This window comes from Fundulus heteroclitus, unplaced genomic scaffold (assembly GCF_011125445.2).
Source record: "Fundulus heteroclitus isolate FHET01 unplaced genomic scaffold, MU-UCD_Fhet_4.1 scaffold_78, whole genome shotgun sequence".
Lineage (NCBI taxonomy): Eukaryota > Metazoa > Chordata > Actinopteri > Cyprinodontiformes > Fundulidae > Fundulus > Fundulus heteroclitus.
The window spans coordinates 890,856-907,194 of NW_023397230.1; the positions used below are offsets into that span (position 1 = coordinate 890,856).

Below are 16,339 nucleotides of genomic sequence, written 5' to 3' on the forward strand. Positions count from 1 at the left end.
GATCATAAGTTAACATTTTCATTACGGTTCTTTCCAGACAACTGCTGTCTACGAGCTGAAATAAGACTGTGAAGGCAACATAGTTTAGAGTTGCTGTGGTTTGTTAATGCTTTCTAACAAGACTCAATAAATGCCAGACTCGGGGTTTTAAAAGTGATAAGTAAAACGATCTTCAACAGAAACAGGCAGACAAGTTCGGGGCCTTAATTAGCTTTTGAAAGCAACATTTAAATTGTACTGTAGCGCCATCTGGTGGTATGAATGTTACATTATCGTGGCTACTAGATTTTCTTTATCAAAAAATAGTTTACTGTTTTGGATAGTTCTTTTTTTCTCTTACTTCTTTTCATAGCTATAATGTTGTTTAATTTTTGACGATTGTTGATTTTTGTAACACCGAACAAAGGTCAGTTTCTTTGTATTGTCATATTTTCTACTGTGTATCAATAAAAAGTATTATTATTATTATTATTATTATTATTATTATTATTATTATTATTATTATTATTATTATTATTATTATTATTATTGTAACAATAATAATAACTCTTTTATTTTCTAATTTTTATTCCATTGCTTTACTCCATTTCTTTTACTCAGTTCATCTATGGTTAGCTTTATCGAATCAAAGTTTTTACTTAATTTTGTCCTAATTATTTTACATAAAATGTAAATTTTTTCAAATATTTTTGACATTTTTGTTAAAATATGCCACCATACATCGTATATAGTTTCCAAATGTATTTCTTACTTATTTTCATAAATTATTATAACAGTAATTACAGTAGTAATACATTATTATTATTATTATTATTATTATTATTATTATTATTATTATTATTATTATTATTATTATTATTATTATTATTATTATTATTGTTGTTATATAGGGATTACCATTATTTATTTAATATGAATACAAACCTTATTTTGATGGCTATCATTGAATATTACAGACAATTTGGTAATCATCATCATCATCATCATCATCATCATCATCATCATCATCAGTTTTCCACATGTTTAGACTAAAATAACTATTTTTGAGACCACTAGTTAAGATATAAATATTCAACTGCTCATTAAAATCGTTTTGTTTTTTTTTTGTTGTTTTTTTTTTACAACTTTCATAAAACCATAAAAGAACCATTTACCACATGCTTTTCCTCTCTAAGGTAATAATAAAAAATCCATTTGTGGGACATTTTTTTCGAAAGAGTTTTGACGTCGTCATCTGGCAGCACAGACAATACGGAGATAAAACTGTTTAATCAGCTCCTGTCTGTGTTTTCCGGGAGGTGTTGCTGGATTGCCATGGCTTTCTGTGCAGACGTGAATGAACTGCTGTCACACTGCAGCCCAACAGGGGGCAAAGTGCAAGCAGAGCAGTCACACTATACTTTATCAAGCTCTTTTTTCCCTCTCCTTCCTCCTCCCACCAACTGACAAATCTCCACCTCGTCTTTTTTTTTTTTTTTTTTTAATAGCATTCACTCAGACTTTCACTCATCTCACAGTGCTGTGCTTTGAATATAGCACCTTGTTTGTCGCAGCCAAGGTAAGCCTCCTTCTCTTGTTTCCTGACAGGTTACAGAAAAGTTTGAACTGGTGTTGACCTGCCTTTTGTTCTATGAAGTTTGTCTTTCCGGCTATAATAATGGCAAGTAAGGTGAGAGCATGTGATGGGTGGTAAATCTCACTGAAAAATGCTTGTACTGTAAACGTGGAGATGAATTCACTGACATATTACAGCAGTGATCCCACACAGAGGTGTTTGCAGTGGGATTCAGTTCCTACGCAATCTCTGGCTTATAGACTGCTTGTCTTGGAGAAGTGAGATCCCTGCTGGCAGACTAGGCTACAGTTCAGAATGACATTATCTCAATGCTGATGTGATTTATGCAATGTTTTCTGTTAGGATCACTTAGACTGGAGATTAACATGTGATAACCTTTTAAAACATGTTTGAGGAAAGGGAAATCAGAATGGAGATTTGCAGTCATCAGATGTTGCTGCTAATTTCAGCTCAGCTCTATTTTTTTTACATACTTTCAATTTCAAACGTCCTGTCAGTTTAGGCAGCAATCGAACCGCTTCAAGCACGCTGCATCCAACCAAGCGGATGTTCCAGGGAATCGAAGATCGCGAATCGAAAAAGGCGAAATAAACAGAGGTGGGCGATCCATTTGGGAATTCCATTCTATAAAAATGGGAAATAGAAACTGTAATTATACGTGGCTGATTTAGTACTCAAGGACTGTTCGGGGTAGCATGAGAGTGGTGGAGACACACGCTTCATGTTTTGGTTTCTCAGGCGGATAAATTTAGATGTGCAGCAGTTAAAAAAAAAAAAAAAAAAGTTGGAAAAACAGCCCAGAAATACTTCATTGGAGACAAGTTACTTGTTAAGATATTTTTTGCCTGGCCCTGTTTGCTGTTTCCGTAGAGGTTTCTCTGGAAAACAGGGATACAGCAGGGAATGGAAAGCAAGGGAATAGGCCCGGACTGAAAAGTCTCAGTTTTACACACCAATAATTAAAGTAAATTGCCACAGAATTGAGATGACAAGCATGACAAGCATTTTAAATCCTTTTAACCTTTTTTTTGTTCCTTCCAAATCACTTGGTAAACCACCTCACAGTTGGTCTTTGCATTGATTCTCTTTTAATCAGACTTATGTTTCAGTTTTGAGCTTCACTTTGCACTTTTCACCCCTTTTGTGTTAGCAAGCTATTTTTTTGTTGTAATTATTGTACAGTCATGTTTTTATTTAAGAGTTTATTAGGAAGTGGCTGTGACTTTAGTGCCCTTTAAGCATTTTCTGGTCCCTTTTACTTCTATGTTTGGCTGGTCCATGTCTCTTTGCAGCTACTTAGCTGATATGTTTTTGTTTACCTCAGTGATAAGATGATCATTTAAAATCTCTTTGGAGTCAATCTATTTGCTCCTATTTGATTTTTTTTCTTCTTATATTATGTTGCTTGTCAGTTCTTTTCATGTTGTTAAAACAGGCCGCTTTTTGTGGAGATTAATTCTAAGGTAAATTTAGGTATTTAGGTTTAGGTTTTTTGTTAAGATTCTCTTTCAGATTTGGGGCTCTTGCAGTCAGTCTTAGTATTTAATTTATTGTCTATGTATCTTTGCATTTTATATGTTTCTGTAAGATTATTGAGAGTTTGTTTGCAGTATGTTTTTTTTTTCCTCAATACCTTTTGATGAGTTAGAAGGTTTGGAGTTTTTGATATTGTTTTGATTCTTCAATTTGTGTGTCTTTGTGCATTTACTTTCCCTTTGTTGACATGCTTGCAGTTTTTTATGTTTTTTTTATTTCTCTTTAGCTGCTTTCAAAGCTTTTTGGTTTTAGGGGCTAAGGTCACACTGCAAAAACGGAAGTAAGTCAGATTTTCTTGAAATGAGTGTATTTATCTTGATTTAAGCAGGCGAGTTAAAATGATCTGTCAATGGAATAAGATGTTTGCACTTAAAATGAGAAAAGCTCATCATCATCTTATGCAGTATATCCAATTATCTTATTTTAGGAGTCAAAATACTTATTTCATTGGCAGATACTCTTATTTACTAGCTCAAATCAGGCTTGAAATGAGGACAAATGCACTAATTTCAAGAACATTTTACTTACTTTCTGTTCCCTTTTTAGGGTGTATGGATCCCATTTGAGGCAGAAGATAAAACATATACAAATAAAAAATAGAGGTGACACCTTTTATTTAAAATTAAATGAACTCTGTTTTGAATGGCATGTAGCTCTTTTATGCTATCGTTTAATAAGATTTTCTGAAAACTGTTCAGAATGTATATTCAAAGAATTTTCATTCCCTTTGTGAAACTGGTTCTCTCTCAAGTGCCTTTTCTTGTGGCTGTGTATCTTTGTTGCTGTTGATTCACCATGAACCTGGTTCTGAATATGAACTTCTGAAAGGAAACCTTCATGTGTACAGCCGAGCACACAAATGCTGCAGTTCAGTTTTATAGACGTACATAAACATTTTCCCATGCACAGTTTTGTATCTTAGACTGAGAGAGAGCTGCTGCTGAGTTATTATTGTGTGTGGCTGGGGAAAGGGGTTGCATCACTGTTTACTCTGCTGTGGTCACATGGCCTGGGTGAGCACCAGTTTAACTACGGCTCTTTGTGTTTTCCTTGGAGTCCAGCTGTGTGTCAGTCTCACTCCCAATTCAACATTTACTCCCCCTCGATCCAAATACTGACGTATAGCCCAGACACTGCAGAGTTGACGGTTTACACGAGAATATGGAAGTAAATCGCACTCCTTAAAAAAACAGCTCTTTTTTGTTGAAAAAAAAAAACATGGGATATATCATGGGTTCTCAAGTATTTTCTGTTGTCCCTCCCTTTAAAGAATGAACAAATTTCAGCCCCCCCACCCCCAACAAAATAGCTCAGAAACGTAACTTTATTGTTTTCTCTCTTTTACATTTTATAAATGTTAAATACATTCTAAAACAACAATTTCTAACTACTACAACTTTTCAACATCACCACGTTTTATAAACTATATGATATTAGCAACAGTGTAAAAGATTTTTAGCCTGACACATCTCAGCAGTCAAAACAAATGAAACTAAACACGGCACAGACAGCTCACGTTACTTTTAGGTAGGCATGAACCTTAGCAATAAAATACACACACTATAAAAGAAAAACAGCCAAAAATAATATGAAGCCATTAATATTAGACAAATTACTGTTACATTAAGTTTTATACTCTTTCAGAAGTTTATTAATACAATTCATCACCAAGTTTTCATAGCTACGTTATCAATGCAGTGAAGCTGTTGTACTATGAATAATATAAACCTGTTCTGGTTGTACTGATTGTTTATTGCCCAGTGATTTAACGCGTCAATAATCTTTAGTATATGATAACCCTCAGTAAACACAAATTCAAACCACAAATTTAGACCTTCACAGTAAAACATATGAACACATAACCAAAATTTTACTGGATTTAAATCAGACATTTTAATCACAAATGGTTTATTTTTTGAATACAGCCCTTAACAAAAAGTAATATATTTAAATGTACTACAAATATATTTAGGCAGTGTACTTGAAGTTTACTTTTTATAAACTGTATTTTATATACTTAAAAGTATAGTGGAGTATGCTTGACTTATATACTGAAAAGTATAAACAGAAAAGTTTAAGCCTAAGTTACTAAGACTTAAGCTTATACTTACACTTAAGTATAATTAAGTATAAAATTACCTTTAAATGTACTACTTTTTTGCAAAGTGTAGTATACAACACATCAATAAACCACACTGTTACACTGTTAATGCAGCTAGCATAGCGCTAACTAGGTGCTAACGTACAAATAAACCATGAAACCACAGAATGTTCAGCAAAAGTAACACGTTTCCAAGCTGTTTACAATGATCTAAATCAACGCATCATGTTGGGCAATGTATCGAACTGTAGGTGAGAAGTATTCTGTTGTATTTACTTAGATTTCCAGTAGCTTTTAATGGTGTCAGCCGAATCACTTCCGGTTTCTGCCGATACGCCCGAATAAATTAAATTTAATAAATCGTAAAGCTCCCTTGTGGCGTGAAGGGAGAGAATCCTACACCTTGCTCAGAGGATTACTGAGAATCCCTTAGTATTCGTACTACTGACTGCAGAGTCAGACTTCCCTGCTGGAAAATATGAAGAAAGAAACTGGGCCACATTTAGGTCCCTCCAGTAGAATAGCTTTGAAGTTCAACTGTTGATAGGGCTTTTATTTTAGAATAAGTTAATAACAATTTCCACAGCATAACACTTAAATAAATAAGGACAGAATCACTGAGATTAATGCTAGCAAAAATGCTCCATTGTCAGTTGTCTAATGTTTCTGTTCGCAGTTGTTCTCCTTTTGTTCTTCTTTTTTGGTGCCCTATGGCCTCTTTTCTGTGTCACAAGTCAACATTGTGTCATCCACATTACAGCTAAAAATAAACTCTGTGGCCTAATTTGCTTCAGATTTCTAAAAGATGTACTTACAAAAAAAAAAAAAAAAAAAACAACAACCACTACATATTAACCATATTAAGATCTTAATAGTAATGTTTTCTCTTCATTTAGCTGTTTTCTAGCCTTCTTGCAACGCTACAGATAAGCTGATGCAGGTCAACAAAAATCTATCACATCCAAAATGTATAGAAAAAGAATTAGAGAATTATATCATATCCACTGATAGATTTTATAGAATCAGGATAAATTCACCAGTATTACATTGGTATCTGCAGTCATTATGTTAAACTAAAGCTAGCTGCCATAGATTGATGTTGATAGAAACAAAGTCCATCACATGAAAAAGGGAACGCATTTTTATTTTTAAAATCCTTACAAATAGACATTGAACGTCAGCTGGTAAATCAAAGCAGGGAATGAGTGGTTGTTCGAATTTTGTGAGTCAAGTAACGTTTATTTATTAAACGCATTTCAATAAGCACTTTACAGAAAATCAATAAAATACCTATTAAGTGCCAGAAAAAAAGAGGATATAAACATAACACACAATAAAATAAAATTTTAGCTAAAAAGCCTTTATACACATGATAGTTTTCAGACTATCATGTGTATACAGGCTAGTTCCACCGCCTTGGTGCTGCGAACTGAAAGGGTCTGTCCCCCTTGCTCTTTAGTCTGGTGTGTGGACACCAGATTAAAGGCAACAGTGTAAAAGGAGACCAGTCTTTTACACTGCTACAAGCTTAAAAAAAATTAGACACAAAAATTGTAGTTGGCAAACAAATTGTGCTGTTGTCATTGAAATTAAAGTGTGTTAGTTGACTGTTTTAAATTTGTAACCTGCTAAGTACTGGGTCATTTACCCATGATTGTGACTCATCCATTTTCTTCAAGGCACAATCTCTGTGGGAGTTTTCCGTGACTAAGCGTTTGGCCGGCCATGACCTTACTTAGCTAAGCAAAACAACCAGAAAAGGAATTCACAAGACCGATGAAATCAGAAATTTGCTGCGTGGCACAAATCCCACTGTGGCTCATGTGGTCAGTGAAGTCACGTGATGCTAACTTTGATAAATGCTGTGTTAACAGCTTAAAAATCTCACTTCCACACAGCTTTTATAACGTTCTTTTTTATATATATCCTGCATCACTTTCTGTCTTTTTTCAGAGGCCAATGTAACTAAAACTGGTCATGGAAGAACTACGGCAAATTGATCTGACATACATCACAGAGCGAATCATCAGCATCATCTGCTCTCCTGCGTGTCCAGAGGATCTCTACCTGCAGAATCTGAGGAACATTATCCCTATGCTAGAGTCAAAGCATGGACACAACTACATGGTGAGAAAATGTTGTTTTAAAACAGCTGTCTTGACTTTTTGATTCTCTTTCCTTATCTTGAATTTTTTTTTTAAAACTTTGAAAGTCTCTCCTTAAGCCATGAACTGTTAACCAAGACTGCATTAAAATACTTTAAAATATAAAATAAAATGGAAGGATTGCATACAGCTTGACATTTGGCATTGTATGTCTCATTACTATTTAATAACATATCTATGAACTATTTATTGTATGTCTCATTACTATTTAATGACATATCTATGAACTATTTATTAGCCATCTATAGGGGAGCCCTATTGTAAAGTGGTACCCAAAAAAGTAAAAAAAAAAAAAAAAAAATAGAAGAAACCAGCAATAGGACAAACACATTTTCGATCCACTGTTTGTACAGAGGTAACAATAGGTTATATCCTTTCATTCTCTTCAAATAAAACAAAATTAAGAGGTAGAATAGCTTCATGTAATTTCTAAACTTTCACCTTGTCTGTTCTAATGCAGCTTATTAACCTCTCCCAGAAGCATGATGTTCTCACATCAATGACCCACACGGTAATTATAGGACCCCAAAGTATAAGGCTGTAAGGATGCAGCACTGTGAGGATGTAATTCACCTGTTTGTTTGTTTTTTTTTTGGCAGGATTTTAATACAGGTTGGCTGGAGCGCTTAGCTCCCAGTTTGGATGAAATCTTGAACATGTGCACGGCAATGGAGAACTGGTTGCAAGGTTATCCAAAGCACGTCCTGGTGTTACACTGCAGGGTAAACATGGGGGCACTGCCCACTCACGCTAACAGTGAAATGTTTTTGAGATGTTCTGTGTGCTACATGAAGGGGTCATACTATTTATACCTAAACCTGTGAACATCCTCAACAGGGGGATAGGGGACTGGTTGGAGTTCTCGTGGCGTCGTACATCCACTTCAGCAACGTATCTGCAAGGTAACACGTTTGAGAACAGATTTTTAATAAATGATGAGAAGAAATTAATTTTCCTTTACATTTATCTAAGGTAGTGAGATTTGTCATTAGACCTAGATTGTTGAAATTACCTCTTAAAGCCAGAACCATCTTATGAAACTCTGCAGAAATTTGGTTAAAAAATGAAACTCTTTGAAGCGGCATTGTGTAAGCTTTGACCCAAGTATTAGCTTAATTTGAGATATATTAAATGATTTTCTGGTCAATATACAGCTCTGTGCCCATTTGAATGCTCTGTTAGGGTTGCTCTTCTCAAAAACTCGCCTATGTAACTTGAGAGGGTCGGATTCGTAGCTGAATGGGTCATTTGACCTATAGAGCGCCACTCCAAGTCACATGACCCATTCTAGGCACAGCAGTCAACAAAACAAAACAGATATGACACTTACCTGATCAGACATTCTTTTTGTTCTCTGATGTAAAATTTACAAATCTCATCACCCTTTACATGAAACTAAGCCAGCATGAAATTAGAATTTAGCCAGAATATGGATGGTCTTTGTAGGTTCTTCAGGAGATTTTTAGGTGCATTAGCAATGCAGTTTGCTCGCCATTATGCATGACTAGACTTTTTTGAGTGTATTTGGCTACTATTGTGTGGACAATCAAGGAATTAAATTTTGATTACAGTGCTCACAGTGAACAGACATTTGGTATACAATATAAATATTCATTTTTTATTCATGCAGAGTAAAGAAAAAGGAGAGGTTGTGAAAGATGCTGCTTTTGCTTTGCAGCAGTGTAGCTGACTCATCAGGCTGTATGGCGTAGATTGTGTTAATCAGATTGACAGCCTGGTCAAGGGTCTTCAACTCCAGTCCTGCAACTTTCATATGTGTCTCTGCTTTAACACACCTGAGTCAAATAATTAGGTCATTAGCAGGAGCGCTAACCTGGTAAACCAGATTGATAATATGTAGTAGTCTACATTCTGCACATTATCAAACTGGGACTGCTCCCACCAAATATGTTTGGGGAAAGGAGAGACATTCAGCAGAACTTTCCAAGCTGATTTGGCAAAGTGACACATAGTGGCTGGCTGCCTAACAAAGGTTGGTTTTTAGCCAATCATGGCATAAAATGAAAATGTAAGCAGCAGGTGCCATGAAGAACAATAACACAGACGAAGTCGTGGATTCTGATTAAACAGATATGATAGCAGCTACGCGTGCATCCTCCCGCACTTCCGTGTTTATGTTGGTTCCGCTGTGGGCTCAGCAGCTCTTGCTTTCTTCATAGCTGGTATGTCCAACCTTAAACCGTAATACTCTAACGTGATTGACCTGAACCGTTTTTGGTCTGGGTCCAAATGACAGGTGCTGTGGAAGGTTGTACTTCTTGAGTACTTCTTAAGTTGCCATAGGACGTTTTTTGTGGTGGGATGTAAACACCAGCCAGAAAGGGAGTGGTGGCCTATTAGAGCAGGGCTCTGGCATCCTGAAAAGGCTGCAGAGTTCAAATCTCACCCACATTGCACCTTGTGTGCCGCACAGTGACAGTCCATTACTTCCTAGATGGGTTAAATGCAGAGGACAAGTATTATTGGAATGTACTTTGCGATCGCCGATTTAAAATGATGATCATGATGCACAAACAACTGTTTACTCATCATAATCCAATGATGGATGAGAGTAAATCTTATACGTCTGTATAAAAGCCGATTCCCCCTCCTCTCTTTTACCCCGGGAGCGCTGCGCTGCTGTTTGCTGGAGACAGCGATAATGAAAAGCGGGAAAAGTCAAAGCAGAGGCTCCAGGTTTTTCTGATACAGCTGAACAGTAATTGCAGCATGACCCACAAAAACATCTTCAAGCTTTCGAACCATGGTGTTCCATACTCACAACAATTAGTGCAAAAAAAGGAGAAGATTATGGATATAGTTTGCTAGGCTTGCTTTTGACTGCCTTCACTGTCCCTGCGTTCACCAGATTAAAGTGACTGTGCAAGTATGGCACTCTTAGTGTCAGTGGCAGTATATTTCATGGACTAAAGGGCCAGGAAAGCAGCAGGAAAAACCACGTTTGGTGATTTCTGAGTGTTGTAGTGTCATGCTTGTCTTCCTCTTTATTTAGCCTTTCCAAATTTTGTGGAATCTAGATGCTGGTCAAAGAGAGGATTTGTACACTGGCTTCGTCTATCCTCTCCTTCCTTCTGATAAACAGCTTTTCTCCAATAAGATCAATGCATTTAAGGCACATCATCAAAAAATATAAGTATAAGTAACAAAGTAGTGATTGCACAATCTTAGCTTAATTTCTATGGAAAACGTATAAGAAATGTTCTGAAAGAAGGTAATATGGAGGTTTTAGTGTAGTTCTGAAAGTAGTTCTGAAAAGTAAGATGCTTCGTGAGGAGGTTTTATGGTCAACATTTTGAAGTACTTTGGAGCTTAGAGACTATTGAAAAGTTTATCTTGGTCACTTCACAACGAATTGATTGTGTCACACTAAATCTTTCGTCATGCGGGAAATCTCAGTTTGTGCCCGAAGCTCCTGTTTGAAAGAGTGTCCTATTGAAATGATCCAAAGAGATGCATTCAGCCTGAAACACTGAAAGTTGTTCAATTTCATCTCGATGAGCTTCTTTTGGTGGCGCTTTCATCTCTGTAAAGAGAAGAGTGAGTGTAGATGAATGAACAAGCATTTAAGATCAAAGAGCAATTGACACAACAACACACAGAGACTGAGCTGTTGACAAGACAGAGGACACCGTGGATGAAAAAAAGAGACTAGACTTGGTGCTTTTTGGTTTCTAGCCAGGAGCCAGTTGTGCATGTAGACGACACATGATGGCGCAAAGATGATCGATTAAATGTAGAGCATCTTCTATCCGAGAGTTAAAAGGAGACATTTTTTGTTTATTTGATCTTTAGATGTCAGCAAAGTTCAGCAGGATTCAGATCAAATTCTTGCTCACTGTGCACGTGTGCGTAGGCATGCCGATCATGGCTGAGCGGTTGGGAAATATCTGATTGTGACCATTGTCCCCCGTGCAAATGATCTCAGAGCTTGTGATTGTAAGCATGCTGAGGCTTGTGAAAGACGTCTGGTTTCTGTTGGGAGCAGAGCCTCAAATGATAAGAATTGTGGTGAGAAAAAAAAAAGACATGATTTAATAAAACGTTTGTCTCACAATACCTGTTTTTAAAGTTAATCCACAGTTTTCATGTGACCATGAACAGGAAAGACAGTTACTTCATGTGCATATCAAATCAGGCGGATCTAAACAGGCTTTGGTGCAGACGCCTCTGCAGAATTCTTGAACGTATCAAACTTTCTGCAGCTCAGCTGACGACTTGCGTCTTTATCTGAACATTGTGCGTTTTTCTCAGTGCAGACCTCTCTCTGGACCACTTTGCCATGAGGAAGTTCTACAACGACAAGCTCTCTGCTCTGATGACCCCCTCGCAGAAACGGTAAGGAGGCCTCAAACATTAAAGTCACATTCAACCTGAATCTGCAATTATCTGATACATCCTCAGATGACCGTAATAACCCATAAAATTAAATAAAAGCACCTGAGCTATGAATTTAATCTAGATTATCGCTCAGTGGCATTTTTAATTGATGCACTTGCCAGATAGATTCTCGCTTTTTCTCCCCAGGTATGTTTGGATGGTGGGCAGCATGCTAAAAGGGGGACTAAGGATGAACCCCTCCCCATCTTTTCTGCTATGTGTTGTTCTTTATGGTCTTCCCAAAATAAGGATAGATGGAGGTGAGCAGCGAGAAAACACAGATAACACTACACATTTGTAAGGTTGCTTTGCATTTTGGAGGTAGCAAAGTTTATCAAAAGTGAAATAAACTCACACCAATGCATTAAGTTCGGTGGTATTTGCCTTTTGGTAAAAAAAAAATAATTAAAAAAATAAAAATTGGGGGAAGGAAATGGAGAAGTGGCAATGCCTGGGCATGAAATGGGATGTGAAATGAAGGGGGAAGAGGGGAAAGGACTGGACACCATGTGCATTAGGTTGTGTGGTCATATTATGTGACCGCCCAGCATCTGGCTTGTGCAGATGTCACAGTGGCTTGATGTTGAGGCCACCCACACAGCAAGACAACTCGTGCAAAGCAACAATACGGGCCCTCTCAAACTGTTGGTTGTGCTTCATGTCTCTAAACTTTCAAGTCCTGTTTGTCAGACGCTCCGGAACACAATCCGGATGTGATGCAACGCACCGATGCCTTAGAAATCCTTCCACACAGGCTTTCTGGTGCCGGCTGCAGACAACATCCGGCTCCTCACAAATCCAAATTGCTGGTTTGCATGTGAAGCAGATAAAAAACGGAGTCCCTTCTTTGGTGGTTAATTGTCTGCTGGTGTAAAACAAAAACGCAGTGAACATTGGCTCAATATTAATATTTATTTATTTTCCAACCCAGCCATCACTGTCAGGTAGGAATAGAAGTTTGCCAAACAAAAGGGGGTTAAGAGATGAAAAGAGAAAGGGATGTTTGTTTTTATTTAATTTGGTGGATTATTTAGAAAATTTTCAAGCCATTGACTCCAGGAGTTTTCTTGAGTGATAATCCACTTTTTTCTAAATTAAATTTGAAGGTTTAAAATAGTGTTTCCTTTAAAAGTGCATTATGTTCTTTGAATCTCGCAGGATGCTGCCTGTTCCTCAGAGTCTACCAAAGTCTGCAAGCTGTTTGCACGTCGCCAGTCTAGTAAGGCTCATCATTTACACAGTAGAGCACGGTTAGGTAGAGGACAGCGACTAATGTGTTTGCCTCCGTCTCAGCCACGTCAACGCCGCTCAGACCGATCGGCTCTACATCGTGCTTCAGCCGGCTCAGCTGCTCAAAGGGGACATCACGGTGAGCGAGTCATGCCGCTTCTCTCTGTGTTTGTGCTCTATCAAAGATTTTCCTCACGTTTTCACACTCCGGTCTGCAGAATAAAGTGATAGTCTTACCACCACGGCCATCACTTATCAAGTCTGTTGAACACACACTCAGCCTCATTATGCTACTGCTATCCATCTCGGATGACAATTGTAGACCTTTGACAGGTCAAAAAGGTCGTTGGCACAAATTCTAAATATTTAATTTGATTTATGGAGATCTTCTCGCCTGGCTTTCCATCACCAACATTGGGGTTTGTTTCCCATATTTGGGAATCATCATTAAACCTGACATGTTTATGCTATTTTAAAATCTTAGGTTTCAAATGCTTCTTTTTGATGTTTACTAAAAACTTGTGCATTAAATCTGTTTGCTAAATATTAGATTTTTTTAAAACACAGAAGTTTGTTTAATGGAGAAGGAAAAGATTAAGCACTGAATGTTTTTTATCAAGTTATTTTAAACTGGACCTGATTATTTTATTGGCTTTACAATCTGTTTGGAGGCTGTTCAGGGTGTTAGCCTGGCTGTGACTATGCTGAATTTTCACAACACGTGTTAAGAAAGACTGTGGGCTAATTTTGCCCACAACCAATGTCCTTATCTTATTATGTAACCTTTCTGGAATAAAGAATCTTTCCAAAAAAGGTAGGGTTTTTTGATCCTAAAAACTATAAGATATGCACAGGGGCTGAAGTCCATTAAGCTGTGAGAAGTGGGGTACATGCTAGACATCCCCAGTGCGTTCACAACCCTAAATCCATAAGAGACGGGATGGCATCGGAGATGTAAAATGAAAAAGGAACAATTTGTCAAGACTCTAAAAATCACCACTTTATTCGCTACATATTCATGTATAGAAAGGCTGTTTTTAATCGTAGAAAGGTTATATTTCCTGTAATGTTTGAACATCTTTTTGAAATGTGTTGCAATTAATGTGTCTTTTTGAAGAAAACTCTGTTGTTAATCATGACATTTTTTCTCCTATTATGTAATTTTTTCAATGCATGACTGTTATCACTTGAAAATGCACATTGACAGTATGTGTAGCTTCAGTGAAGCCTTCATAATTTTTAATTGAACATTGAAACCAGATCAGTCTTATTGTTTAAAATTCTTTGGTAATGGTTTATGAACTATACTGAGAAAATACATAATAGATACCAACCAACAGAATGATTCCATTTAGCAATAAATACCATCCAAAGTGTTTTTTCTGTTCAGAAATGTGAAAAACATTGCTTTATTATTTTCCTCACAAACCTGAACACAGAGATCTTTCCCTCTGTATAACTTGTAGTCAGAATCTTTATGTGAAACAAAAAGAAGTTTAAAATTGACATACAATGTGTGCATGGACAAATCTGGAAAAAAATAGTTGTATGCATAATGTAGTTTTAGTTTTGAAGAATTATGAAGTCCAGAGGATCTGTTGTTCAGCAAACATTTGATCAGAAATGGCTGGTTTATCAATTAGCAGTTCTGTTTGTTTCTTTTCTTCTAGACTAATATCCAAAAGCACGAGCTGAATTAAATTAAAAGAGTAAACAGTATTTGCCATCCTGTTTTTTCTCATTTTAGGTGGTCTGTTATGATAAAAACAGCCAATCAGCGAGTCGCCAAGCCGTTTTCCGCCTCCAGTTCCACACGGGCCTGGTGGTCGGACACTCCCTCTGCTTCTGCAAGGCGGACCTTGACTGCGCTGCTGAAGGTATTTATAACCTGCTTTGTTCCAGCTCCACTCTGGTGCTCTGTCAGGCTTTAATCTGTAACTGATAAATCTGCTGGCTCTCTGCACACCTGAACTAACTCTGGAGCCGAATCAGCCACCAAGGACAAATGGAAACTTGTCCAGCTGTTTCATTTTTTCCTCTTAATATTCCAGATTCCCGTTTCCCAGATGATGGAAAAGTGGAGCTGCTGTTCTCAGGGAGCCCCGAAAAGATTGCAGGTAGAATTACTCCACAGATGATTTATGCTGTGATAAAACCTTTGGGAACACAAATAAGGTTTTAATGTGTTTCTTCAGAGTACACGGTGAGCTCAAGTTTTAGTTATTTTCTCTGCAAGTAATAATAATAAAAAAATGTTTCTAATATTGTGAATTTTGTTGTTGGTTTCCTCAGACACGAAATCTGCAATGTAATTTTTTTCCACACATCTCAACTTGGCGTGGACTCATTTAAGTTGTTTCACAGGATTTAATATCTCTTAGCAAACATTCATGGTTAATGGTTCAAATAAAGGCTCTGTCCAGGAAATGACACTTTTAAACAGATCCAATTCAGTTTTCAATTCCGTTTAGTTATACAGTGACAAGTTTACAAAAAAGTGAATTCACTCAAATCATACAAACAGATTTCAAGTTAATTATAAACGTTCCAATTGATGAAGATAAGCTGTGAGCCAGTTTTCAAGTCTAGAGGATGAAAAAAAGCACATACAATTAGTCAGTATAGTAAAACTGCAGCCAATGGCTATGTGTAGGAGAAAGACAGGGTTACAAACTGAAGGACAGGGCCAAGTGTATCATCTATTACTGTACCAGATGTACTTTCTATGGGAAAAAAAAGCAAAGCGTGTAGACATGGTCATGTCAACAATATTTATTTTAACATATTGGTCCAGAAAAAAAAAAGGTTAGGACCGTATTAGGAGTTCTTTCCACTTTCAAAACCCCCCTGAAATTTGCTCGAATCAAGGCATTGTCGAGGAAGAGAAACAGTGAAACACAGAGGCTCTAGGCCAGAAGTACTTTATGTACGAATAAAGCTCAGAGAGTACACCTGGTAGCTACTAGTAACGGCTCCGTCAGTGGTACCAAGAAAGAGAGAGTTTATGTGAAAGAAAAACAAAGCGCACATCACAGTAAGGACCCTTTCACAAGCTTCGTTCAGGAGGAGAAACAGTTAAACTGAATAGAAGCTTTGGGCCAGGTGTACCTTCTACGGAAGAAAGAAACAGAGAGAGAGAGAGCATGATATAGGCAACAACAAACGATGCATAAACGGAGAGTCGCAGAAGAAAACAGCGAAGAGATTAGAAGTGGCCTGAATGTCCCCCAACCACCCAAAGACTATAGCAACACAACTACGATAACTCAGCATAATCTAAGCCACTCTCTATGAAAACATTCTCATTAAGGCATCTAATTACTGACATTGGCT

The 16,339-nt window shown here is 37.1% G+C and overlaps 1 protein-coding gene across 3 annotated transcripts in view; it reads left to right on the top strand.

The window, feature by feature from the left end:
* The first annotated feature begins 1,466 nt into the window (after nt 1-1,466).
* si:ch211-191a24.3 (tensin-3) overlaps nt 1,467-16,339 on the top strand; it is a 63,574-nt gene continuing 48,701 nt past the window's right edge. The window contains exons 1-11 of one of the 3 annotated variants that reach the window (XM_012872165.3): nt 1,467-1,558; nt 7,167-7,340; nt 7,839-7,889; nt 7,978-8,100; nt 8,216-8,280; nt 11,651-11,734; nt 11,924-12,036; nt 12,935-12,995; nt 13,070-13,145; nt 14,754-14,883; nt 15,058-15,123. In XM_012872165.3, the coding sequence (XP_012727619.2) occupies nt 7,191-7,340; nt 7,839-7,889; nt 7,978-8,100; nt 8,216-8,280; nt 11,651-11,734; nt 11,924-12,036; nt 12,935-12,995; nt 13,070-13,145; nt 14,754-14,883; nt 15,058-15,123 (919 nt within the window). In that variant the 5' untranslated portion in view covers nt 1,467-1,558; nt 7,167-7,190. Of the gene's footprint in view, nt 1,559-7,070; nt 7,341-7,838; nt 7,890-7,977; nt 8,101-8,215; nt 8,281-11,650; nt 11,735-11,923; nt 12,037-12,934; nt 12,996-13,069; nt 13,146-14,753; nt 14,884-15,057; nt 15,124-16,339 lie in introns of those variants that run through there. The other 2 variants (XM_036134248.1, XM_012872166.3) reach the window with 2 other exon arrangements.